At 40.3% G+C, this 26,780-nt stretch overlaps 1 protein-coding gene across 3 annotated transcripts; it reads right to left on the reverse strand.

Annotated features, from left to right (window-relative positions):
• Window positions 1–1,688: 1,688 nt before the first annotated feature.
• Window positions 1,689–20,930, reverse strand: LOC118172903 (galanin receptor type 1-like). Of its 3 annotated transcripts, XM_035337108.1 has the most exons (4): window positions 20,540–20,930; window positions 18,483–19,472; window positions 16,799–16,864; window positions 1,689–2,314 (listed from the first exon to the last, which is right to left on the reverse strand). In XM_035337108.1, exons 2-4 carry the CDS (start codon window positions 19,404–19,406, stop codon window positions 1,997–1,999), a joined length of 1,308 nt encoding a protein of 435 aa, XP_035192999.1. In that variant the 5' UTR covers window positions 19,407–19,472; window positions 20,540–20,930; the 3' UTR covers window positions 1,689–1,996. The 3 variants fall into 3 exon arrangements, with proteins under 3 accessions (XP_035192999.1, XP_035192998.1, XP_035193001.1); XM_035337107.1 differs by having other exon boundaries at window positions 18,483–20,930; XM_035337110.1 differs by lacking the exon at window positions 1,689–2,314 and adding an exon at window positions 11,661–11,928 and having other exon boundaries at window positions 18,483–20,930.
• Window positions 20,931–26,780: the final 5,850 nt, after the last annotated feature.

The raw sequence follows: 26,780 nt of genomic DNA on the forward strand, positions 1-26,780 counted from the left end.
TAGCTTCCTTCAACTGTGGACACACCAGTTATCTTAAATGAAGTAAACTGTAGTAAACTCCAAGAAAAAAAGAAGAGAGTAATAGTTGCTTGCCTGCTTTCAGGCTGACTCCGTTTAAAGTGTCATATAATTTGAATCTGATGTAAGACAAGGCAGTTTTCAAATCCGTAGTACTTCAGTGTTATAGCATAAATACTGGGTTACTATCTGTTCCATTGAGCGTCTTCCTCTTATCAGGCAGTTGGTGTTGCCTACTGTGTTGCTCTGTTCAATATATGGAGTTGCCCTTTTAAGTTGGGGTGAAGGTTTTACTTAGGAGTTCTGGTGTTAGACTCCCTGGATCCATCTTCTCATAAATATACAAGGCTAAATCAAACAATTAGGGCTAAACTTTTGTACCTATTGTAGATATGTGCTCTAATTCTTTAGCTGGAAACTGTTAGCAGAGCAAATAGTGTGACTGATTTTAAATCACGCAGCCTTTTTGGAGTTTATGTTTGGTTCCTGCAGAAAAACAGTTCCAAAGAAGTTAAATGATGTCACATGAACATTACCTCTGACTCAGGATCCACAGTCAAAACTATCTGGCAATGCTCATTCATAATTAATGCATCCACTTATTTTTTATCGGTAACTAAGTGGCACTGGTGATAAGAGAGTATATTTTTACCTGAGTTAAAATGCAGGAAAGGAAGATGGGAGGAAGGTTCATTTCGAAACAATTCACCATAATATAACCTTATAAAAGCTAATGGCAGGCTTACTTGACACTGAGGTATCATATATACATGTTAAAAAATGAATGAATGGTGTACTATGTATATGTTACAAAAAAAAATGAATTATATCCTCTGATGGCCATAGCAAAAGACATTGAAGATATTCTACAAGGTTACATTTGGATATTCTTGTAATGGTTTTTAGATGTATAATTTTAGGGTAACTTCTATAACTCACTTTTAAAAACTCTGCAACAGTCTGTGAATCTGGAATAATATTACAGTGAGTCCCATGCCAGGTCAGTCTGGATTGAAGCACACAATAGAAAATCAAATTAAACAACACAGTGAAATTATAAAGGTCTTTTAGCCATATGCTTCTTAAATTTGAAGTAACATGCACTTTATATATTTACAAGCAGTAATTTTAAACTCAGTGCAAATGCTCTGAACTGATTGTTGCTAGGGCACTGTTGATCAAAACAGTTTATCAAAAAAAAAAAAGACATTTTGACATTTGTATACTAAAGTGGCCAATAAAAGGCTTTGGGTAGATATGCTCAGAGAACACAACATTTACCAATAAAGCCTTTTGTAAACATTACTTTCAAACAAAACTGCAGTTCTTTTAAGCATGTATGAGAAATCTCACTTTCCTACTGTTGTTCACAAAGAGATGGTTATTACAGCCAGTCATTAGCAGCAGCAATTACATTCAGAAATACAAAAACATTCAAATCCTGCTATATGCAAACTGATACAGAGCCACCAAACATAGACATCTGCATCGGTGAGATGTCCTGTTTTACTACAGAGTAAGTACATACTATAGCGAAGCCTTCAGAGAGATTTAGAGATCCCATCATAGCTAGTGAGCTAAAAATGTTTGTAGCTCACATATGGTAAAACTCTTTTAAGAAACAGATATATTTGATGCTGTTTTAGCTAGACTTTAACCAAACTGCTTCTTAGCACTGTCTCTAAATGTCATATCACTCACTGTTCACATCCTAATGACAGTCTATACACACAATTGTTTATTTGCTCTTTTTATGTCTATCCTTATTCCACCTTCTGTGTAAACTCACATATTAGCCTTTATGGGCATAACAACAACAGCATATGAGTTTTATCTTAGAGGTACTGCAAGGACATTCAGACACTTCTGATGTGCATAGCCCAGTGCCTAGTAGCAAGTACCTAAAATGCCTCTGTATAACTGGTCTCCCCAGACACCAACTTTCCCCTCCTTCCTGAAACATATTTATGAGCCATGTTTACACATTAGTGGTCGAGTGCGTGGTGGAGAAGTTCTCCATGCGTATTCTGACCAGCTTCTCAGGAGGGACCGGCCTCAGAAAGAACTTGCAGTTGAAGGCCTGCCGACAGGCCTTGCGGAAGTTTTCCGAGAGGAAAGCATAAATGATGGGGTTGATGCAGGAGTTCCCGTAGGCCAAGCAATGGGAGATGATACGGAAGGTGAAGGAGATGTTGTTCAAGGGGAAATGCCCAAACTCTGCCCACATTGTGATGATGTGGTGCGGCAGCCAGGACAGCAGGAACACAGCAACCACGAGAAGCACTGTCTGCGCTGTCTGAAGAGACAATATCAGGTATTAAATCGTTGCCGTGCTCAGGTGAGTCAGTGGTATGAGTGAGTTTGTCTTCCTGTCAGTAGTGAAGGCAGCATGACATGCAACAGTGACCACTGCCAGGTGGGCAAACTATGACAGTATGAAAAAGGATGCAAAAAAGCAGCCTTTCTCCCTGCAAAAATAGAATTTTGGCTCTCAGGTTTTCACTTGGGCAACTAGAGACAGTGGAGATAGTACCCATAAAACCTCAAATAATCCAAAAGTTTTAACTAATGCTAACCATGTTACATGGAAAAGTTGAAAAAGTACTCTCTAACGTTTGAAGGCTAAGGAACATTAAGAGTATTGAAAATAACCACAGGGGAAAATTGTCTGCATGGAAATAGGCCACTAAGAGGGGCAACAAGGACACCTCTGCATTTCTGAGGAGAAAAATTTCTCCAGCAGCTTCTCTCTTATGGGGGAAACAAACAGAACAAAAACCACCAACCAAAGTAGAGAGGCTTTTTAAAAAATATACAGTTCTCTTTTGTTATTAATATTCCTAGGATATACTCCTAGCTAGACAATATGCCTCTAGGATCCCAGCTTGCCCGTGGGCTGTGCGCTGGGGATGTAACCCTGCAGCGCCAGCTCTCCAGCTAGGCCATCACTCTCACAAGCCATTGTCAGCACCATATCAACTTTAAACTGAGGTAAAATTTTCCGGAAAAACATTCCTGAAAGTCATAATCCAAAAGGGAGGTTAAAGAGAGGTGAACTGTTCACTGCAGCTGTGGTGGCCCCTCACAGCTGTGGCTGAGGAAGAGGAAAGAGAGCTGAGGCCTCAGGAAGGCTGCACAAAATGGCGGAGCAGGGTGAGGGCTTGGCTACCTGAGTAGGAGGGCTAGGGGGAGGCAGACAGGAGCAAAGGTAAGTAATGGGAGCTGCTTGAGTTATTTTGGTGTGCAGTTTAGCAGGCTCTTTCTTGGGGTTTTGTTCTTGTTGATGGGAAATGGTAGTCTGGGGAGAAGGGCTTGGGCTGTGAGGAGCCCAGATGGTGAGAAGGTTGAAGGTAAAGACTAGGGTGTCTGTATTTTGGGGCAGGGGGCCAAGGCTGTCTACTCGTCCAGAAGAGGAGATCCATACCAATGTAGGCAAAGTCCCTTTCCCTATACATGTTGTAAAGCTAAAGTTGAGGGGACCTGCCAGATGTATGCTAAGAAGTAACTCAGCTTTTACTGAAAAGGCATATCCCCTCTTGAACAAAGCCTCCTCAAGCTGGTATAGTTAAGGGTCTGTCTGATAATAAAAGTACCTACTTTTTTATTATTTTTTTCCTTTCAGAAATTGTTGAAGAAGTATGACTCACTGGCTGTAAGTTATAATGAATTGAATCAAACTATAACTCACCTTCCTGCAGGTCCCTGAGGCCTGTGTGAACAGTACCCCACTTCTCAAGTTTAAGCATCATGAAGGGGTTGCGGGTTGCTTTTCTCTCACTTTCTACTTGTAGCACATGCAGGGAACACTGAGCAAGGCCCAGAGGGCCATTAATATTGTTTTTGTTTGATTTTTTTATTATTTTATTATTATTATTTATTTTTTTTTTACCCATTTAATTCCTTCTTTTTGGAGCATTGTAGCAGATGCATAGCAGGTGACTTCCATTCTTCCATACTCTTCCCTTGCCTAATTCTCAGCAAAAGGTGTGATTTTCAACTTTAGTGTTTATCATTTGTATTTTGTCACTTAAATACAACATTTTGGGAATATGCACATATTATCCTTCTCCTAAGGAGAATGTGAGTTGTTGTATAAGTAACAGAAAAGCGTTGAAGTAAACTGAAAAGTTAGGCTTCGTTTCGATTTAGGGTTTACAGTCTTACAGGTCTAAGCTGACGCTTCAGTCAGTAACTCCCTTCCATAATTTCAAGCGAACTGGATGCAATTACTTCTCTACAAGAGAGATAATTTACTAGTGAACAAAAACTTATTTAATCACTATGCTAAAATTTATAAATAGAAGCTATCAAGAGTCAGGGTAACATATATAAAACACCTAAACTGGAAACTCTTCTAGAAGGGAAATCTCCCCCACAATACAGCAAACAAAATAGCTGCTGCAAAAACTCCATATTCTCTCTGACTTTTCTGTAGCACTACAATGGTTGGCATGACCTGCCAAATTAAGTCCATTCTCCTTGGCAATATTTCAGTGGTGACTAAGGTGGCAGGATAGAGCTGGGCTGAGGAAGATGATTTTTTGGACTTCTGTTTAAATGGGAGAACATTTCATTACTTGCTTGTTCCTCTCTTGATTCTCTCTGGCTGTGTACTTTGGGTGAGAGGGAAAGTGCAGCTTGTTTTAGTAACTATCTAAGGCACACGCTTGACCCTGTGTGAAGAGTAATATAATATGAGGAAAACAAGGAAATTATTCAAAGACTCACAGAACTAATGAAGCTGGATTTCTTAAAGGATTATGTTGATTTCTCTGATGCCCTAACAGACACTGGTGGTACAAATTAAATATTTCTCCTCAGAGTATTTGCAGTATTTCCCTTGTCAGTGGCACTTCAATAAAAACATAATAAAACTTCTCTCCTCTGGAGTCTACTTCAGAGAGTTTTTTTTTTTTTTTTTTTGTTTTTTTTTTTTTTAGTTTCCTATATCAATGAGTTAGGTATAGTGTTCATGAATGTTTATTGGCTAACAGGAGACTCGTGTGTTGCAGACTAACTACAAAGATCATTTTTCTGGAGTTGATGACAGCATGCTCCAGTGAAGAGCGGAGTGGTGTTACTCCATCAAAGAAAGAAGGTAAGGTGATTAGATCTTGGTGTGTAAAGTCTGGGATTATAACAACTGACTGCAGTTCTATACATAAGAACCTATGGGAGGCAGTGCTAAAATATTTATAAACAAGCATTAAATGTTAATAAACTGGCTTGTTGGAAGGGGTTGGAGATATGGGGCAAAATTACAGAAAATCAACTTGTCTTCCAGATTCTTGTTTCACTTTAGTAACAGCCCTATGATGCTCTTGAAATGTCATAAGATTGTTTGGAACTTTAAAATCCTTTTTTTTTTTTTTTTTTTTTTTTTTTTTTTTTAACATTAAAATACTTCAAAAGCCTCTTGCAGCTCTAAGAAACTGTTAAGTGTATGTGTTCATGTTTTCAGATATAGGCCTTTATTAAATCTCTGGCTAGGTCTTATGTCATCTAGTCAAATGGAGTTAGATCAGGACTTTCATGTTGTTCTGACCTTCCTAAATAGTAGCATTAAAACCTGCAGAACATGAGAGGACACTAGAATTATAATGCTGTTTATAACATATATTTAATCACGTTTTATACTTGAATGAATCGCACTAAAATGTTTCAAGTATATTCTACTTGCTCTGACAGTAATAAAGTGGGTGAAGGCTAAAGGTGCTTTCTTGGGAACTGTGGTGTGGTTTTTTTTTGTTGTTTGTTTGTTTTCCCTCCTATTTGTTTAACCCTGCAGAAAAGTCAACTGCATGATAAGGAGGGTTTTTTCCTATATTGGATAGGCAACATCTTTCCTCTGTTTACATAGGGCCTGCAGCAATGATCTCCTGCAATAAAACCAGACAATCATTGAAGTAGAAAAATGTGTTTGGATGAGAGCCAACAGTGTCACCTTTGCTTGCCTTAACTGCATTAACAAGCCGGTTAAAATCTGTTAAACTCTGAGAAGATGTTATTGTATCAGATCAAGATTTCTGTGCAGATAAAACATTTGCTTATGAAACAAGTTTTAAAAAATATGGGGAGCAGGGCGTTTTCTGCCAAATAGATGTATCAACTAAGTTTGTATTAATTTTGAAAGGCTTGTGGGTTTACCCAGTACCTGGTGTATTTTGGATGCTTCCTTGTTTTGCATATCAAAATGCTCTGTCTAACATGTTAGGTGACAAAGTGTGTTCCCACGTGAGTGTACAACCTTTGCTCCAAAACTCCTAAAAATGACCACTGGAAATCAGATGCTATCCTTGGTAAGGTGCTGGTATGATTGGAACTGAAAGACACAGAAGTGGTGGTCTTGTGCTATGGGTGCTAAAGAAATGATGAATAACAGGTCCCATTCTTAACTCTCACCAGCATTAATGGTGCTACTTTTTTTACCTTCTAACAGCGTTAAACAGCTTAGGCATGTTACCAAGGCAACCTTTCATAGCATCCTTCTGCTTAAATTAGGGGGCTACAAGCACTGAAAGATTCTTTTGAATAGGGGATATAGACCTGGATTCTTTTTTCTTTTTACTGTGAAATGGCAACCATGCTTTCAGCATAGGGATAGATATTAAAAACAGATTTGCAGTTGCTATGTGTTAGCACAAAGCTGTTTTTGAGATCCAGCTATATGGGATTTTACAGATGATAATATAGACAATAGTATATCGATAACCTACATAATTTAGGACTCAAAGAACCTGTTTTTGAAATGGAACTTTTGTCTATTTCTTTTCCCTCATATTAGGGGATATGTGGCCAAGAGAGGAAACTGAAAAAAAAAAACAGTTTTAAGATGGTAACACTCTAAAACTAGTGCTAACATAGACTGTGAACAGCTGCAGATGACAGATCCAAATTGCTTGTGTACAGTTTGAGTTTATTCAGTGAGCTGTGATAATTTGCAACATTAATGGGTTACTGTTGGTCTGGCTGTGCCCAGTTAATGCTAACCATATAGTTTGTTTCTGAAGTCTCAGTGGGTCCGTAGTAAGCACGTACAATGGCCATGACGGGATTATTGAACTGACTCTTATTAATATTCTTCACTCCTACAAGTCTTTTGAGAAGCTCCACAAAACAGCTTAGTGCATTATTTGTTGTACAAAGTGATTGTTTAAGCTATACAGTGAATCAATGGCAGAGTGGGGAAATAGAGACCGGGGGAAATCATAAATGTTTGTTTGTCAAACAGATAAACTTCTCGTTTCCCCCCTTAATGTTTCTGCCATGCAGTATTGCCTAGAATTTACTCAGTCACTCTTCTGTTATATTCATATGTGATCTGACCCTCATTTATAGATTTCCCAGTTTTCTTTTTCCTTTGATTTTCTTCAGCCCTGAACGAGCTGTATCTTGTTTTTAGTCTTTCCCTGTCCTTCAGAAAGCAATGTCAAAACATGTTTAAATACCCTTTTTTAGGGAAGTACCTAATTTTTGCAGGATGATGAAGTCTTTAGCATTTAATTTTGATTTTGGAGTTGTCATTCTTGATAAGCTTCTAATGAAGCTATCTCAACTTGTCAAAGGCAAAATTAAAATTGAAACATATGGTTCATTACATGGCAAGTATTCTATGAGCTTATCTATTGTTTTATTTTTTTTTGCAGAACTACCTGATGTATTAGGTTAATAAACAGTCTTGAGATAAAATATACAATGGACAGAACAGTCTAAAGGTAGAGAGCCTGTCACTTCCCTCATCAAGTCTAGACACAGATATTTTTTTCAGAGCTGATCAGACTACCCATTTGTACCTCAGCCAAACAGAAAAGGGAAAGAACATTCAATGAGGCTTTTATTGAACAGTATGTTCTCACTAGCTTGCAGAAAAACTGGGCTTCATTAGTGGGACAGTTACTGTTTTCTGAATATGGTGGAGGTTTTTTCCTCCTTTTCCACGATTTTGAAGGAAGAAGCATAAAACCTATGCCTCTTTTTCTGTGCTGTCTCATTAACAAATAATAACTCTTCTTTTATTACTGCTTTGCAGGAGGACTGGGCGTAAAATGAATTTGTTCTGGACTCTGGGTCTTGCTTCCCTTCACTCCTCCAAACTAGTTTCAATTAATAATATACTGCTGTGATGCCAAAGGCAGCCTTACTCTAGCTAGTGCTGCTTCTTCACACCATACCATACTTCCTCAGCCTTTATGTGGGGGTCAGTACTTCTGACGTGTATTAAAAAGTCTGATTGTATTTTCTCTGAATTTTTTTATTATGCTTATCTCTAACTTGCATCTTCTTTTCCCCTGATGTTTGAGAGACAGTTGGTACATGTTTTGATTGCCCAACATTTGATTTGGGTAAGCTACTGGGTGTCAGCCATGGCTATTTATATATGTGTATATATATTATACTTCACAGAATCATCTAGGTTGGAAGAGACCTCCAAGATCACCTAGTCCAACCTCTGACCTAACACTAACATAAACCGTATCACTAAGCTCTAAACGTCTTTTAAAGACCTCCAGGGAAGGCTTGGCCATAGTGACCCATGGTGCTCTAAGCTTTTACTTTTAGATACCACACTGTGTCAGTACCCAGGAGGGATGCATGGCTCAGCACAATCTCCTGCTGTGCTGCTGGAGGTACTTACCAGCTTCTCCTGAGGAGAACAATTTTTGCAGCCCTAGACGGTGTTATCCTCTGTTTTCAGAAGACAGAGATAATTGAACATTTCTTTGCTCAGTCTCTCTAAGCCAATGTGAAGAAGTGAAAGCTGTCAGTTTTTTCTCTCCTGGTGTCAGGTTCTTCTGTACTCTGTTCACAAATCTGACACCCACTGATGCATTTGTAAGCATCCTTTTCTGCCTGTCAAGTTGTAACACCAGAAAGGTACCAAAGCACAATTTGGACTCCGGAAATATGCTTAGAGCTTTTAGATAAAAACACAAGGTTTCAAATGGGTGTTTCAGAAAAATCCATATCTAGTCCTAACCAGCTTAAATTTTGGGCAGCTTCCCCTGCTTCAGAGCAAACTCATCTGTTACTTGCTTATGAAGCACTTCTCACTGCCCTCTGGTCTTTCATTACTCTTGAGCGTAGTTGGTCTAAAAACTGCACTGAAAGTGTTCATTTTTTTTCCTCCCCATTGTTCGTTTATTTTTTTTTCCTTGTGGTCAGAAATCACAGTTGGTTGTCATGAAGAAGAGGAGGGATTGAAACATATAAACTTTCAGTTGTAATCAGCCCATTTTGGCTATTTGCTAAGTGGTGAACTCTTCATTTTCCCACTAGCTTGTTTGCGCTGGTCTGACTACTCCCCTGCACATCTCTGATTCTGTGATAATGCCGCTAATCCCCTCTGTTGATGCTCCTAATGCTGACTCACTTTGTATTCAGAAATGCTTATAAGCATTATGATATTCTTATTATCTACTAATTGGTAATGAAGCTCTCTATTCTTGCTGCCCTAGGTTCTTGTTAGCAGAACAGCTTGCAGGATTTCACTTTTGGTTAATATTTTTTTATTAGATGGATCCCAAGATCTCCCATGCTACTTTGCTGTTCTTAGCGTTGGTCATGGTTAAGCATTGAACGTCACATTCATTAAGTCTATATGAAAACCCTCTAGCTGTGTGAATAGAAGTCAAACAAATAGTTCAGCATATAGGAAAGAGTTGCAGTGCAACTTTTGTCTGCCTCTCTTGACCAAAATGCTTAGGAGTACCCATCTGCCTTGAAAGAATTCTGTACGTTGTGCTTCAAAATATGGTATGACCTTCAAAAAACAATAAACTTGTGTGTAGGTAAATATAGGGTTGTGAATGTATGAGCTGAGGAAGAAAATAATCTTAGCTTCATAGAGGGAGATGTGTTTCAAATTGACTATTACAGTTTTTGAGAAAGATCTTGGGTTTATGTGTTTTGTGAACACATTAGCTCCGTTGTCAAGTAGTGACTATAAGAGGGAGAAACAAACAAACAAAAAAAATAGGAGTTATTATGAGAAGAACAGAGAACAAAAGAGTGTGGTAAGATTGGTTCACCTTTCTATTGTAGCTAAAAATGAAATAGTACTAATTTGTTAGGTTTAGATGTTTCAGTGGGCCTGTTAATTGGAGCTTTTGCCTTTTTTTGCCTCTAAAGATTCCACAGCTCCTACCTTCCTTTCAAGGGAGCTTGCAAAATAGCTGTGAAATTCACAGCCTCAGAATCATTTTAAAACTTGACAAAGCATTTCAGATTGTTCTTTAAAGATGTTATAGGACAAAACTAAGTAAACATTGAGGAACCCTGAGGTGCTGCAAAAGCCAGTAAGACACCACAGGGCCGTTTCATGATCCGAATAGACCTTGGTTTGCATTCATTTCCATTATTAAAATATGTTATTTACTGCAAATGTATATTCAGAGTTCCTAGGGTAGGGCTCTAATGAAACACTTTTTCAACAGTCAGATAGGAAATCGTTAACTTTCCTTGGAGCCAAAGACTTACTGTGCTCTGCATTATGCATAAAGGAAGTAACAGGACTGAAATATATTTTATTTCTCATTGAGAGGTGCACAGGATTTCCTAGCACATGGTCTTGCTGTCCTGTCTCAACAAAAGGTTATCCAAAATTACAAAGGGGACTCCTACAGCATCACACTATCTCGATTGTAATGTTGGCAAGCTTGTGCAGCTAGCACGAAGTTAAATGGGGAAACTGGCACATGCTTTTTTTGCATGCACAATCTAGCTGAGTTCAATATGCAGAATTTCAGCACCAGTTTGCAAAAATTGTTAAATTTCTCCCATGACCTAATGTACTAATATTACATATAAATGGAAAAGCGTATCAGATGGAGCATGCCCAACACTGACACTTAGATGACAAACCTGCATTTAATAAAAATAAAAAAAATAAATAAAAAAAAAAAAGTGTGAAGTAGAAGTCTGAATTAAAGGTCAAACTCTTTTGAAAATGGATTGTGATGTCAGGATGCACCAAACTTTGTGCAAGTGCGTTTTTTTGCAGTTGCAAGCATGTATAAATTGGAGAAGCTGTAGTAGTTTGAACGATTAGCATGCTGTAACTCAAAAGCTTACAAACTGCAACCCAAGCACAAATGTTTTTATTTACTTTGTGATATATATACTTGGAGGTTTGTATATCATCCTTAGCTTCTGTTAAAGGCAGACTTGTTATTTGCAGCAAGTGTTTGAACACTGACTTTTGGTGCAGGGGTGAGGGCTGGTGGGCAGGCTGACTGACCTCTCTGGGTTGTTCATAAACTGGGCTTGTTCAAACAAAATGTGCTTGTAATTCCTTAAAGTTGTGTCTAAATGTTTCCCACAAGTAGCTTGGCTTAGAAAACAGAGCCCTCCTATCTGTCCTTCTAACCGCTAGATATCTTTGAATATCGTAAACTTTTAGTACAATATAGTGGCAAATGGGACAATGATCAGGAGCCTTTGAAGGGAAAGGAAAATGACTTTGCAAATGCCAGGAACAGAATGAAAACCACTCTGGATCCCCAGGTATGTCTTCTAGCAATGTTATCTGGGAGATGCAATACTGCTGGAAAGAAGCTTGGCATTTATGACTTACTTAGAGAAGAGGCTTAATAAACCATTGTGCACAGGGAACTTCTTGGCCGGCTCCCATGAGGACAAATGGAGTGGTAGTGCCACCCTAATTCAAGTATATGTGTCAGAGCTTCTCTTAATTGGGCAGGTAGCTAGAAACTGTAACATTCATTTTAACTTTTGAGGAGGTTTTGTTTCTTTCCTCAGCTAACTGACAGTAGGCATGTGCATCTGCATGTGCAGCTCTGCTCTGTCCCAGCGCAGCTGGTGATCCTCTGCTGGGTGCAGGCACCACGTACCAAAGAAGCCTGTAGGGAAGGCTGAGAGTGCTGCTGCAGCGGCAGGCATAGGAAAGCCATGCTGTGCTTGAAAAATGCAGAACAAAGCAGTGGAGGAAATAAGCAAGAGAGTTCTTAAAACGGCAAATTTTTAGTAATGCAGTTCATTGTTTGATTTCTGTATCCTTATGTAGGAAAAAAAAAAACTTTAAAGGGAGAGATTGAACTACAGTACTAAGTATGTGTTCTGTTAATGTACTCTGTATGCTTGGATAGAATTAAATTGAGTTTTATGTTGCCTTCTTTGCTGCAGCAAACTAGGAAAGTCAGGTATATACCGTCACAATGCTGGAACTGTCCAACCCCTGTGATCATCATCTTTTTAGCAGCTAGCCTAGGTTTGCATCTAGTGGTCTCTCTCACCTGTTCTGTAAATGTTGGCCTTATCCAGATTCACAAGGTGATTTGGCACTCACTCTGTGGCATTCACATTGTTTCTAAACTGTTTTATCTTGGAAGTATTCTACTTGAAGAGTCTGTGTAGCCCAAAGAAAAGGTATTACAGTTTCTGGAGCTCATGGCAAAGCAATTTGTTTGCAATGGCAATGCCAGCATCCATTTCACTGGCAACTCTTGTTCAACGTGGATTTGAAGTCTGCAATTTGATTCTCTGAACATTTTTACTCACGTATATAGCCTAGATGAAGGTAGTGAGGTCTGTACAAATAGCTGTTTGCAAAAATTACTGCTAATCTCTTTAGAAAAGGAAAAATAGACCATGCTCCAAAGCCATTCCCTCAGGAGTGGAAGGAGGATAAGAACTGGTGTTTTTTTTTGTCCTGTTTTATTGAAATTAAAGGAGTTAAGTGTTGAATGGTCATAGTTCCAGACTGATTTCTTTTGTGTACCCATATGACACTTTGTTTACTGTATCAGTGTGGTCAAGATGCACACTGAAAATTACCTGATTCACATCTGATTATTATCACCTAGTGTTGAAAGATCTTGTTTTCATGTTACACTTTGTTTTGATGGATCCAGGGTGATAAGGGTTTGGCCGTTGAAATTGCACGTTTCATAAAGTTGAATGTTTTGTATTTGCTAAATTAATTTTTGAAACATGGAGCAAGATTCACTTGTCAAACATCTGAGTGAAATAAGCAAAAGCTGCTTGCTTTATTGTTAAAGTTTATGAACTAAGACCAAACAAAACTACTTGTCCCTAATAGACCAATTAAGTACATACGAAGGAAGCTAATTTAACAGAACTGCCATGCACATATGAATTTTCTATTAGGCTCTAATGTGAAGTGTCCTTAAGAAAATCTGCTTTAAATGATTGACAGGCAATGTGTTTCAAGGATACTGTGAAAGTACATCTGGGAATAGAGTGAGTCTGCAGACTGCACAAGAAGGATTCCTTATAAAGAAGAGAAGTAGGTGAAACAAAAAGTAATTGCAGTAGAGATGTCAAAGATTCTGTTTGGCCTGCAAAAAAAAATAAATGAGAAATTTCTCAACAGAAGGCGCTGGTAGGAGACAAATTGTGGAAGATGTGTGTATGTGGAGGGATGTATTTGATTCCTTTTTTTCCCTTTATCTTGGGATCACCTATATAACTAGGTCTAACTGCCGTGAGGAACAACAATTGCAACCAGGTGTTCCAGAATTATGGCTATAGAAATACTTAAGGGGAGGGAGGAAGAAATGCCTCTGCCATTAACTTGTCTGAACAGGCAAAGTCACAGGTATTTTTTATGATCAGTCCTCTCAGTTATATCTAGTCAGGAAACTGAAAGTTGAAGAAACTGTAGATCTGTTTTTCATCTAACTCTACAGTTCAAATCTGGAGATGATGCAAGCAGAGATATTTGAAGAAATTAATATGAAAAAAACATCTGTAACTTCAGTGCTTCACATGAAGATGAGACCAGTTTTTACTGTTGGTAGCATTCTGTTCAGATATAGGAGAGAAATAGGTATTGGACCATTTTTATGTAGGTAAGGAAAAGACAGAAGTGGAATTTACACCATCCAAAGTGTTTCATAGAATCATAGAAAGGTTTGGATTGGAAGGGACCTTGTAGTTCCAATCCCCTCCCATAGGCAGGGACACCTCCCACCAGCCCAGGTTGCTCCGAGCCCCATCCAGACTGGCACTGAACACCTCCAGGGATGGGGCATCCACAGCTTCTCTGGGCAGCCTGTTCCAGTTCCTCACCACCTTCAGAGTAAAGAATTTCTTTCTGGTATCTAATCTAAATCTACTATTTTTCAGTTTAAAGCCATTCCCCCTTGTCCTCTTACCACATTCCCTGACAGAGTCCCTCCCCAGCTTTCCTGTAGGCCACTTTAGGTACTGGAGGGCTGCAAAGAGGTGTCCCTGGAGCCATCTTTTCTCCAGATTTAGGGATTAGGGATTTGTTGGTAATTTTCCTGAGCTATGAGATTATTCTATGCAAAGAACAGTGCTTTTTAACACTTCATTTGCTATAGCTGAAGTGAACATAACCATCAACATGATCTTAGTTGCCTTTTGTCATGGTAGGTGCTGGGTAGGCTTTGTTCATATCTTTGTTAAGCCCATAAGACTCTGCAGATAACAAGCAGAAAGCAGTCAGTCTGCCCAGAAATGACACTCCTGGTCCTCAAGTTTTAATTCATGGTGTATCTGTAGCAGTGTCAGCATTCAACAGAAATTCAGTAGGCAAAATAAGGCATGGTGTTCTTCAGTGTAGCCTGCCTCATGCAGTTTTGGTGGTTTTCTGTAGCAGGCAATACACAGCAGATGATTATTGCATAATTTATTGCCTTAGAAAATGTGATTGAAAGAATATTTGTCAAAACCTGCCTGAAATTAGATGAGCTGGACTAACAAAATTAATCCCAGTAAGGCTCAGAAACAAGCAAAACAAGCAGATGAGCAAACTATTTGTAGGACTTTGTATGTTTACTATGTGAACTCAGCATCTGAACACAGAAAACAGGATCAAAAACACCCTAAGGGAAGGCAGAAAATATCAGTAAAATATTGTGTGTGTTGCGTATTATAACTTCTGTGGTCTTTGCAATATTGTCCCACAGCACAGGAATATCAGCTGAGTTCTAACCTTACAGGCAATGTGGGTGCAAGACTGATGATTATGGATTGATACTTAAATGTGTAGTACCAACAAAACTGAGTGTATGTAATGAAGTCATAGAAACTAAATATAATCTGTAGTTAAATCTGTTTAGGATTCATAGTCATAAAAGACTGGCAAAATCTCTGTAACAGCTCTAAATCAACTAAAAACAGCATAGAGCAGACCAGAAAAACTGTAGCCTAATATTATGTAGGATACAGCTGAAGTATATTTTTCTTTTGAAAACCCTTGACTTCTGTTTGAGATGCTACCACAGCACCCAGATTGCACGGTTTGCATCCTCAAGTACATCTGCTTTTTCCTAATAGGATGTTCATGAAGGTATATATGCTGATCAGCACTGTACATTCTTTTGACACCTTGGCTGCATGCAAATATTATCTTACTCAGATGAGTTTCTCTGAGGTAGGCAACAGGTGGTTCTGTTATGTTTAGAGAGAGACCTTTTGGTTTCCAATATAATAAGTCCCTTTGGTGGAAAAAGAAATCAATAGAGGTACAGGATTGGGTTATGTTGTTGTACGACAGCAGTATGCTGGCAAATCTGGTACCTTGAATTCCTCATCTTGTGAGTGATCTAGTTCTGGGGGGGTGAGGTGTGGAGGGGTGTGGGGGGTCTGGTAACACCAGTGAAGAACTCATTGGATGCAGTTTGTTATGCCCAGAAACAGGTATGGGTTTTAACACTGCTGTAGCTTCATGCAGCTATGGTCCCGGCGTCTGTGCTCCAGCCACCCCTCACCTGGAGTCATGTGAAAGCTTTGATTTCTGTGTCTTGCACCCTTTTCAATCAAATGTCTGTGTTTTCTGTAATAACCCTTATTTTGGTCATACACAGGGTGATGGAAAAATCTTGTAGGGCCCTCCAGAGTGGCAGGTGGCAGCTGAAACTGTCCAGTGCATTGGCTGAGAGAAAATCAAAGCGCTACCTCATCATCTTCACTGGCTGTCACATCAGCTTGGTGGCATGCATGCTGCTCATCTGGATTGTATGGTTGCTGTGCCACTGGCATGGACTGTGACTGTCCTGTCAGCAGGTAATGGTAGGGCCCTGCTACCTCCTGCCTTTGACCAGCCAGACAACCTATAGTTTCAGTCACCACTGCACACACAATTATAACTCTTCTGACTGAAATAGCGTTTTTTCTTTTCATGACAGGTAAATTTCATGTTGCAACACTGCTCTTGATGACTTTTGTTACCTAAAAATGTCTGCTAGTTATGGCTTATTCACTGAAAGATTCTTACACTGGGGAAAAAAAAATCTATCCTTAGTATTTTCCTCAGTTAATTCTTGCAATTCTGCTTATTTCATATGGCTTGAGCAGGGATAGGCTGATATTTGACTTGCAGAGAGGTCAAAGTGCCAACCAAGGTCTAAATCAACCACATACTAGATGCAAACCTTTGAGATCTTAAACACAAACTACAGCAAAACTGAGGTACTGCAGTTTCAGGGTTCTTCGTGTTTTCCTTTTAGCTTGCTGAAGTGTACTCAAATGCCTAGGTCTTCTAATAGTCTGAATATCTTTCTGCCTGTCAATGTAAAAATATTGTACTTGTGAGACTTGTGTTATAGCACAGTAAGTCAAAAGGCAGTCCAGCAGGCATGTGTGTAGAGATCAATAGAGCAATTCAATAATGGCCTCACTTTGTACTGTGTCTATAAAGATATAACGACTTGTCAACATGAATTTGAACTCGAGCTGAAAGACACAAATGACACTTATATGTGAATGGAGCTTGAGAAGACTACTAGTTATCTTATAAACCTGACATATCAGCGTACAAATAAAAGATGCTTACCTTCTTCTTAGATCTTTCTGACTTCTTAGAAATGTTCTTTACTTTCGTATGGAGGTGATACAAAACCTTGAAAAAAGGAGCAATACATTGAATATGAAACTGAATTGTATATATTAGTACTGAACCTCTTGAATGAGCACCGGACATTAAAAAAATTGCTCTAGCATGACTTCAGAGGTGTGATACACTGAGATTTTTAGTTCTAAGCCCTCCCCAGTTTTCTTCTCAAAGCTTATTTCTTGAAGGAGAAAATGCCAAGCTTTAAGAAGACTTAGTTCAGCATTATTTAAGAGCTCAGCTGACACTATGCTGAAATCGACAGGAGACTTTCCATGGATTTTTGATTTTTAGATTGTGTTTAAATTATCCACATTTACTCTCTGGGCTGATTACGTAGAAGGACAGAGAACAGGCTGCCACTGCTGTACCCCTGTGTGACTGCTTTGCCACTCCTGACTGCAGCACCAGCAGCTGGGGCAGTCGGAGTGGGTTCCCCTTTCACAGGGAGAATCATAAGAAATGTTGGAGCCCTGTCAGGAAATTCTCAGTTAACAACATTTAGATTAACCTTTAGGAACCTGATTATAGCACAGCTGTAACCTGGCAATATTTATACTTTGGCCTTTGCAGGTAGAAGGCTAAGTTTTCTAAAGCAGTTAATGAACAAAATAAAGCCTCTATTAAATGCAGCTCCCCTTCCATTTGTTGCTGTGCTCACCAAGGCCAGTGAGAGGAAAAACAACAGGAGCCAAAGGGACAGGATTTGTGAAGTCTAGTGGGTTTTTCCTCTTGTGACAAACAAGGCCTGAGATGTAAAGATTTTTAGCTTAAATCTAAGTGCCTTGTCCTGTCCTTAGCACTGACAATACTAAAATAAATCAGTGTTGAAGGTATCACAACTTTGACTGTGAAACAGACATGGGCTTAAATTCCAGGAAAATATATTTTTGTTCAGGAGAGTTGACATGCAACTGACTAGTGACAAGGAAGTTTACTCCCTAGCAGTCACCAGGCACTACACAATAGGAGATTAATTCAAAAGTCACAGAAACTTGGTTCTGAAAGTCCATCACAACTGCTAGACTTACTGTCTGTCTCAAACATGCTGAAGATCAGTAAGAGGAGACAAAAAATTTGAACAATGGCAATTCCCAAGAAGAAAGGAAGAGACTCCCTGCTGAAGAAAACTCAAATGCTAAGGTATCTTTCTAGAAATCTTTGCAAGACATGAAGTCTGAGATTTGTGTCAAAAAAAAAAAAAAAAAAAAAAAAAAGGCAGCAATGTCTGTGATACTAATTCTGTACACTCTCTGCACAGCTTCATCCTCCATGGTGTTTTTCTCTTGCATGGAGCAAACATTTGTTATCAAGAGAGGACAAACTGAAAACTACAAAAATCAGCGTGAATCTTTAGTAGATTAGGGCGTCAGGCTGAGATTGAACTTTCATGTATTCGCTTTGTCCCTAAATGGAAATGTTTTTCATTCCTCTTTATGAGATGGTGTAATTTCATTCTTGTTTCCCTCCCCCGTCCCAGAGAAGCATCCTATCCAAGGAGGAATATAGGAAGCACTGAATGCATTGTTTCTTGGCTGGGTAGCTTGCATGTGTGAATCTAAGCCACCAAGAGGCTGGGACTGATCCTTTCCTCTATCTGAATATTACTCACATCCCTCTTACCCACCTTGGCATAGCAGCAGGTGATGAGCACCAGGGGCAGGAGGTATCCCACCAGCAGGATGGTAACCTTGTACGTCTGCTTGGCCGTTGATCCGTCCGCCCAGTTCTCCCAGCAGAAGGAGCTGTTGGGTGCTTGCTGGTGACCACTCACAAGAGCCTGGTGCTGGGCCACGGGGATTGCAATGAGTAGAGACAGCAGCCAAATTACACCCACACCGAGGGCAGCGTTGCGTTTGCTGCGGATGCCGGATGAACGCTTGGCATGGACCACTGCGATATACCTGTCCACAGACATGGCCACCAGGGTAAAGATGCTGACCAGCATTGTCGTCATGGCCAAGTAGTGAACCCACTTGCAAAAGAAGGCACCAAAGATCCATTCTGGCAGGGAGTAGATGGTGGCCTGGAAAGGGACGCAGAAAAGCAAGAAGGAGAAGTCTGCAATGCTCAAGTTCAGGATGAAGATGTTGGTGGCGCTGCGCGATGGACGTCCCCCAGGCCGGAGACGCCCCAGAACAACCAGCACGAGGGTATTCCCCACCATTCCCAGGAGAAAAATCAAGCCAAAAAGCACTGGTACAATCACCACCTCAGGGCCACCTCTGGTTGCTCCTGACCAGCATGGTGGGGCCCCTGTCTGGTTAGTCTCAAGGCTGCACTTGCTGGTGTTGGCTCCAAAGGAAAGCACGAGGTTGTCTTCCTGCTCCTCCATGGAGCCAGGCCAGTTGGAAACCGGGGAGTAGTCGCTGCAGCCCTGACTGCTGTGGGGCAGCTTTGTGTTTGTTAATGGTGGCCAGAAGCTGGGTGCTTGGGTTTTCCAATGCTCTGTGCCTTTGCTTTGGGGAGCAGTTTTCTTCGGATGATTCTTCCAAGTCTTGTCTGTCTCTTCCAGGAACTGGCAAAAAGAGGTCTGGGAAATTGCTCTCATCCGAGGGGTTTGGTAGCTGCTGTTGGAGGAGCTCTTGTGGTACAGGAAAAGTCTGTGCCAGAAGGGCTGAGGATGAAGCAGAGGCAAAGAAGCTGCAGCCTGGCTTCCTCACGCCCCTCCTCTTCAGTTTCCCTCCCACACCAGTCCCCGGAGCTGCAGCTGTACCTGCTCTCCAGCTCTGCTCGGAGCTGTGGCAGCAAGAACAAGTGCTGTCCATGATCAGAGCCCTTCAGAGAGTAACCCTGGTTGGCTCTGTCTCCATATGTTACCTGTCTCCATACATTACTGCTCACAAGGAGGGGAAGAACAAAGTGAAAGTGAGTTTTAACCCAAAGAGATGGATTGAGCAGCAAATGTTGAATGATATCCTGTGCAATGGTATGAGGAGCATCATTGGGGCTGGCCACAGAAACAGGAGAAAATCTATTTTTTTTTTTTTTAAATCAACAGAATAGTATTTTGTTGTTTTGTTTCATTCTCTAATGTGTTCACACTAGAGCACAAAATCTGGAGAGTGATGTTTTCAGCACAAAAGCCTGGAGACACTTTTTAGTCTCAGCAGCTGGCTACTGCCACTTCTTTTGTATCTTTCCAAATTTGCTAGTGCCTGAATATTCGTGGTTCTTGTTGATCTAGCTGTAAAGAAGTTCTGGGTTCAGCCCAGCAGTGCCAAGAGCATCTGCACTGGAAAAGGAAAGCCTCAGTCCTGGTAGCTGTGAGCAGCTGTACTATTCCATGCCAGGGAAGAGAAATGGCTTTTTTTTTTTTTTTTTTTTTTTTTTTTAATTTTAGAAATTTTATTAAGGATTAATGGCTTAGTTATGTTCTTGATGCTTACTTCTAGAAACAGCATGCATGTTCTATAAGGCACTAAGCGACTTCTTTTTGGTCTGTTTCCTCGTGTATCTGAAGGGATTCTGTGAACTGTGCAAGCAGTAAGGAAGAAAAAAGTTTTTAGGCAAAGATGAACGGTACTTGCACGGAGTGATCTGTTCCAGCAGGACAGCTTCTTGCATGGAAGAGTGCACACACATACACACACACACACAATATATTTCTGAGGCTGGGTATGGGGTGAGATGGAAAGCAGACAGCGTGAAGGATGTCTGAGCTGTAAAGGAAAACGCATCTACCTTTGTTGTGTGCCAATGAGCAGATCACCTCTGGACAAGGTCCCCTCTCTGCAGCCCGCTCTGGATGCCACCTGCGCCTCTGTTGGTCTTCCACAGCCCGGCTGCTTTGCGCACTGTGGCACAGCATCTCAGACACCGTTAAACCTTCCAGTTCCCCAAATCTTCTGTCTGCCTGCTGGGATCTATGCCCTCCGCTCGCAGACAGCTGCTTTCAGTGCACAGGTTTCAGGGACCCTGCGAAGCCTGGCGTTATAATGAAGACTTGAGTGCCATCTACTGGTATTTCATCTCCTTCACTGCTGGCAGACAGCTCTGTCGGTTCTGTCCTCCCTCCCTCTCGAACATACGGTCCCATCATTCAGTAACTAGTTTTAACTGCTGGCATTTTCCCCTCATCCTTGAGTATGCATACATCCTTAAATCAGGATACATAAATATGTTTGCTTTTCCTTTTGTTAATATGTTGCTAGTAGGGTCCCTTCTGTAATACTATTCATGTAACTTCATAAAACTTTTCAGAGAAAGCTAGTGAAGGTTGTATCAGTAGTTATCTGTGTATTTTAGATCTGTGGTTTCTTGTTTGTTTGTTTTTAAGTGGACAGTCATGCCAGAAAGTATTATTTAAGACGAACCCGCAGCAATCACAGTAAACGAGTATGCATTTTTTTTTTCTCCTTATAGTGCATTTGAGCAGAATAGTAAATGACTACAACAGGAGTGGTTTCTTCTGCAGGGGATGTGAGACCATGCATGCAGGAATTTGAGAACTGCATGTGTGTCACCTGCAGAACAAACACATCTTTGCAGATCTGAAAGCTTGTGTGGTATGCTACACAGAAAATAGGCAGAAGAAGGCACAGTTCTGCTAGTCAGGAGGAATTTAAGGGTTGTTCAGATTTGAATGCCTTTTTGTCAAAGATCTCTTGAATTCTTGCAGAATGAACGTTCCTAGCTTTTCTATCTTAGGAATACAATTAAAATTAAAAACTAAAACCAAAAAAACCACCCTAGCCTGCTAGAATTTGTATATTTCAACAAGAGTGTTGTGACCAGGGGATTGGGAAGGAGGGTGAATATTCTGGGTGGAAAGTGTTACTGACATGCTGAATTAGACATCCAGTAAATTAGGTGCAAAAACTCAGCTTGCTTTCTGCTGGGAACTGAGATGCTGCAAATGTGACTTCAGAAGCTGGCTGCTATGGGAGTATTCCTGGCTCGTCTTACTTGGGAGGAAACAATTTTCAGTGGTAATTTACAGGCTTTGTCAAAAACTTACCCTGTGCTTACTGTGACATTCAAAAGTTCCTGAAAGGGTAAAGGCTCTTTCTTCCAATTCCCTCTTTCTGCAGTTTCCTAACTGCTTTAAATAGTCTGTTTCTGACAGTGAGAAATCCTCTGTCCTTGAGAACTCACAGCCCAAATGCTGTGGGTTGGGCACTGACCCTTCTCAGACAAAGGACTAGCCATAAGCCAGATCCTTTAGTCCAGGTAGGTGGAGGAAATCAAGTCACTTTACTGAGTGCAGGAGCACATGTAGCATGGGAGCTGTCATGTCTGACTTGCAGCATCCACATGGTGTGTGGTATAATAAAATCCAAGGTGGTGTGCCTGAAATCCAGAATAAAGAATTCAGTGTGGATTGAGCTATGTGAACTGCAGCTTCTGCAGTTCTTTAAAAACAGTGTGTTGCTTCCTGAACAAAGACACAAACATTTAAACACAACTAAGTGGAAAATGAATATTCTCTGTAGGAGTAAGGAAAAAATAGAAGTCTGGCAGACATCACTGAGATCAAGACAAATGGAAGCCAGATGCTGTTGCCATTTGTCTGAGTTGATGCTGGGGTAAATGAAAGCATTGGCCTCAAGTGCTGAGTCCCTGGTTATCAGAGGTTATCAGGCATCAGAGGTGTTGTAGATGGAGGACAGCAGTAGATCTCTGTGGATAGATTGGCACAGCCACAGCAAGGAGAATAGAGGGAGAAGCCAGCTCTGGAAACAAGGGTAAGGGTGGGGGGGAACAAAACATCAGATGCTAATGTTTAAATGGTAACTTTTTTAGCCTGTGTAGGTACAAACCAATTTGTCCATTTTCTGATTGCTAATGGGTGCTTCAGCTCCTAATTATACTGAATACCAGGCATGTTGCAAAAATCACTTACTGTTTTGATAATCATGGCTCAGCTTTTTGATACCTCTGCATTAGCTCTCTATGGCTCTCAACTTTTGAGTAGAAGGAGGTCACTCAGGCCTCACAGCGAGCAGTAGTCTTATTGTCACACTTCTCTTTCTCTCTCTGGAGAAAGTGGATTACATCTCAGACCCAGATCCGTTTAAGGGAAAACAAGCAGGCATCCAGCCCGAGAAGTCCACTCTATAGCCCTGAGTTTGGCATCTGTCTTTATGTGCTGTGCTCTTCAGAAGGCTAACTGGGGCCAAAAGGCCCTTTAGGCTGATGAGCAATGTAGATGCAGCTCCTAGGAAACGAGCGATGGTAGGTCTGAAGTGTCTGTACTTGGAGATTGCAACGGCCCACTCTCCACTTGTGGTTCCAAGCCTGGTTGTACCCTGGGGTGAGAAGGTGCAGTGCCCTTATCTCCTGAAGTATGACCCCAGGAGGGGCAGGAGGTCCTGCTGCCTGCTCTGTATTGGCTCAGGAGATGGGAGCCCAGATACAATTCCTTTCCAACCCTGCATGATCCCTTTCATAAAGGAACTGAAGCCTACATCCTCTAGATGCTAAGTTACTTTTTTTTTTTTTTTTTTTTTTTTACCAGACCCTCGGCCAAGCTGTATGGGGTAGTTGGGCTCATGTGGGAGCTATGCTGAAGTACTGCGGTGAGTACAAACATCACAGAACTAGAGAATTTAACTGACCTAGCTAGGGCACTTAGTGGAAGAAGAGGGGTTTCTGGAATGTGACTTCTCTGCTTCATGAATTCTATGGTTAAAAAGTCAATATAACTAATAACTGAATCCTTTCACCTTTTCTGAGTGGTAAGGTTTAAGTCTCGCAGGTGGAAGACTGGAATTGAACCTGTGTGTCTCTCTAACAATGAAAACGATGAAAATTGTGTTACAGGAGAAGAAAAAAACATCTTTTATGAGGTCTTTGAAACTGTTAATGCCCTATGTCTAAATGCGTGAATTAAACTGGAACCTCAGAGGTAACAAAGAGCCTTTCTCTCTCACTTTTCTGTTGTGGAGGGCTGGGCAGGAGTTTGGTAAATAGCTGCCTGGTTGGCACAAGCCTGCATACGTGCATGAAAGAGAACCCTCGCATACAGAAGGGATGCAGTCAGACAGCTGACCAAAAGGGTACTCTGCTGCACACAGGCAAATAGAGTTACAGGTACTGATTATAAATCACTTGGTCCCTTTTGAAGAGTTTTAACTTGATATGAACATGTTATTAGGCTGAAAAAAATATTTTCTGGTGATAACTCTTCTCCTTAGGATAGGAGGTATATGTAAAAAGCTCTTAGGAGCTTTCTTAGGAGATTCACAGGACTGAATGTGTGATCTGTGTGCTTACTGCCTGACTTGCTTGGACACAGTTGCTGAGTACAGGTAGGTGTTCAAAAACTTATGGAACAGGTTAAAACTAAAACCTTCTAAATAATTACTACTTCAGCGTGTACAAAGTTCAGTCACCTAAACCGCAGACATACATGGCTGTGTTCAAACAGTTCTCTTTAAGACTGTGTCTGTAGAAAGCTTCAAAACAAATCAGAGCTTTGCCTTTCTCATGCTTGAAGAGCTGTTTTATAATGACTTGTAAAGTTAGTAGAAAATGATGATAGTAATAAACAGCTCACACTCAACCTGATGCAGATAAAGGGAGCAGAAATATTTTGTCCAATCTTCCTCTGAGTAGTCTGCCATATAGTTATTAAAACAACTTACAGTAATCTCTTTGCCAAGTTCTCTTATCTCTTGAGGTGTTTTTTTCATGTTGTACACTGAGACAATTTTCTGTCTAAATGCTAGAGCCTACAGTTTGCTAAAGAGGGAAAATTAAATACACGTTGTGGTAAAAGGCTTAAGAGTCCCAATAACACTTGCACACTGCATATGCTATGTTAATATACATTATCTGCTATTTTTTTTCTAAATCTCTATTGTACATTGGGCAGACGCTTTAATTTTTGAAAACAAACAAAAAAACAACAACATAGAATGCCTTTTGTTCCGTCTTTTGTGACTTGAATGTTCAATGTTCAAAACATCGTGTTGTTTTTTTGTTTTCTTTTTACAGTTGTGCCGTATAGTTTCATGCTGTGTCCTACTTCAAGTTCTTCAGTACCAGGAGAAAGGCAAAACTTATACTGATTTATTATATAGGTTTTCAATTCAGTGGGCAGTATATGCTCATGTCAGGGAAGGTTGAGTAATAATAGTAATACGTCTAAGCTGATTCAGTCTTGTGTAATTAGATTTGTGTGAGCATGTTTTTGTTTAAGCTCCATGTTGTTCCATACAGACAATCTTGTAATTAAAAGCTGATGGGAAATAACATAATCTGCATCCTTTTCTCTCCATTGCAGGAGATCTAGCTAATATGACAATTTCTCAAAATTCAGTTTTACCTTTACCTGTTTGAAATCTTCCAACTCCCACTGTGTATGACCCCGTAATCCAAGATCTCATTTTTACATTTAAATTAGAGATTACCTACATTGACTATACCCCTGTGACATGAACTCTGGGTTAATTTTTCTGTGAATCTTGGGCAGAGTCTTTTCAATGTGAGATCTAACTCAGCCCTGTTGGCAGAAATATGTCCAAGCTGAGTAACTGACGAGTGAGATGCAGTTGAACTGTTTGGCTGTCTTTGATTTATTGACTGAAACTTTTAGTAATTCTTTCCTCTTGGTAAAGAATCAGTAACAGTAGTTTTCAATTACTTGGGAATACGCTGATGCTCAAAATATCTGTGAAAAACATTTACTATGCTGATGACATACATTAGAAATGAAATTAGTGCTTCAGTGAACATTATTCAGCTTTAGCTGGTACTCAGTGAACAGTCTAAGTCCCATCAGCTCCTCTGTCAAGGCAATGGCAACTTGAAAACTGCAACAAATCAGAATTCAGACAATGACTTTTCTCCTTGTAGTAGGCATCACGGCTACGCATGACTATAAGCAACAATGTAGAGATATTTAACCCTCTGTGTAAATTGAAACGTGATGACATTGATTTTGCTCTAGGCACTTTGGTAACCCCTTTGGAAGCAGTTATCTGGAGTAAGAACCAGTGAGTTCCCTCTCTCCTAAACTGGCTCTATCAGGAGCATGACAAGGCAGGTCTGGTTGAACACCCAGCAATGTAGGTGCTCCTTGGTAAATCCTTCACCTGACTGTTTCACGTCTTCCTTGCTGGTCAGATGGACGCATGAAAGCTTTTGCTGATTGCAAATACAAGTTACTTTTGCCTCTCTTCGAGTTTACAATAAAAATAAGATAACTGCATTTAAACAGTCAAAAGCTGTCCATGCTTTGTTTGCAGCCTTCCTTCTGCAGTTTAATTTTGATGGGGCAGGTAGATTTGTTTAACTAAGCTTGCTATTTGTTTCTGACTGAGCAACTGAGTATCAAATTATGATTTTGGCTCTAATAGAACTCATATTGGAATAAAGCTATGAAACAAGAACATTATGGGGCCTACAGTGTTGGCAAATGTATGCTAAACTAGAACAGAAGATGTCAAAACCATATTAAACTTCAAAACAGGATGCATGTTGAGACTTTGTGCTTATTCAGTAGAGAATAAGGAAAGTGTCTTGATTTGTGTCATCAGATTCAAGACATGTTTCTTCCTGTGTGTTCCTGTGGTTTTGTACACAGCCCTTTAGTCAACTGAGTGTGGTCAAAGTGACGTGAGGGATGTCTCACATTCTGGCCTCTCACAAAAGAAAAAGATGTCTTGATACGGGTCCTCATATGTGAACTATCTGTAAATGCATTTGTGACTCAATGCAAAGTGTAGTTGAATCCCAGTGCAGCGTCTGAGGAGCTGTTTTGGTGCATTGGAAGCTAGAAGGAGAGCATCCTCAGGGAGCAGTGATGCTCCCCTTGTTAAATAGAGGACTTACCAGTGTTTTGATGACAAAAGGTGAGAAGCTAAGATGATTTCAGTGGAGTTTGTGAGCTTGGTCCATCCTGATTTAAAAAGTAGATCCTTTAATGAATACATTCAAGTAGCTTCCTGAGTTGATAGTCTAGGCTAAGGCCAGTTCA

This window comes from Oxyura jamaicensis, chromosome 11 (assembly GCF_011077185.1).
Source record: "Oxyura jamaicensis isolate SHBP4307 breed ruddy duck chromosome 11, BPBGC_Ojam_1.0, whole genome shotgun sequence".
NCBI classification, from domain to species: domain Eukaryota; kingdom Metazoa; phylum Chordata; class Aves; order Anseriformes; family Anatidae; genus Oxyura; species Oxyura jamaicensis.

What these genes read in the sequence shown, in the direction of transcription:
- LOC118172903 (XM_035337108.1), bottom strand. Translation starts at nt 19,406, where the DNA reads ATGAGAGCAATTTCCCAGACCTCTTTTTGCCAGTTCCTGGAAGAGACA. An exon ending in TCACCTGCTGCTATGCCAAG is followed by an intron (nt 16,865 to 18,482) that starts GTGGGTAAGAGG and finishes CCTTTTTTCAAG; the next exon opens with GTTTTGTATCACCTCCATAC. An exon ending in CAGAAAGATCTAAGAAGAAG is followed by an intron (nt 2,315 to 16,798) that starts GTAAGCATCTTT and finishes TTGTCTCTTCAG; the next exon opens with ACAGCGCAGACAGTGCTTCT.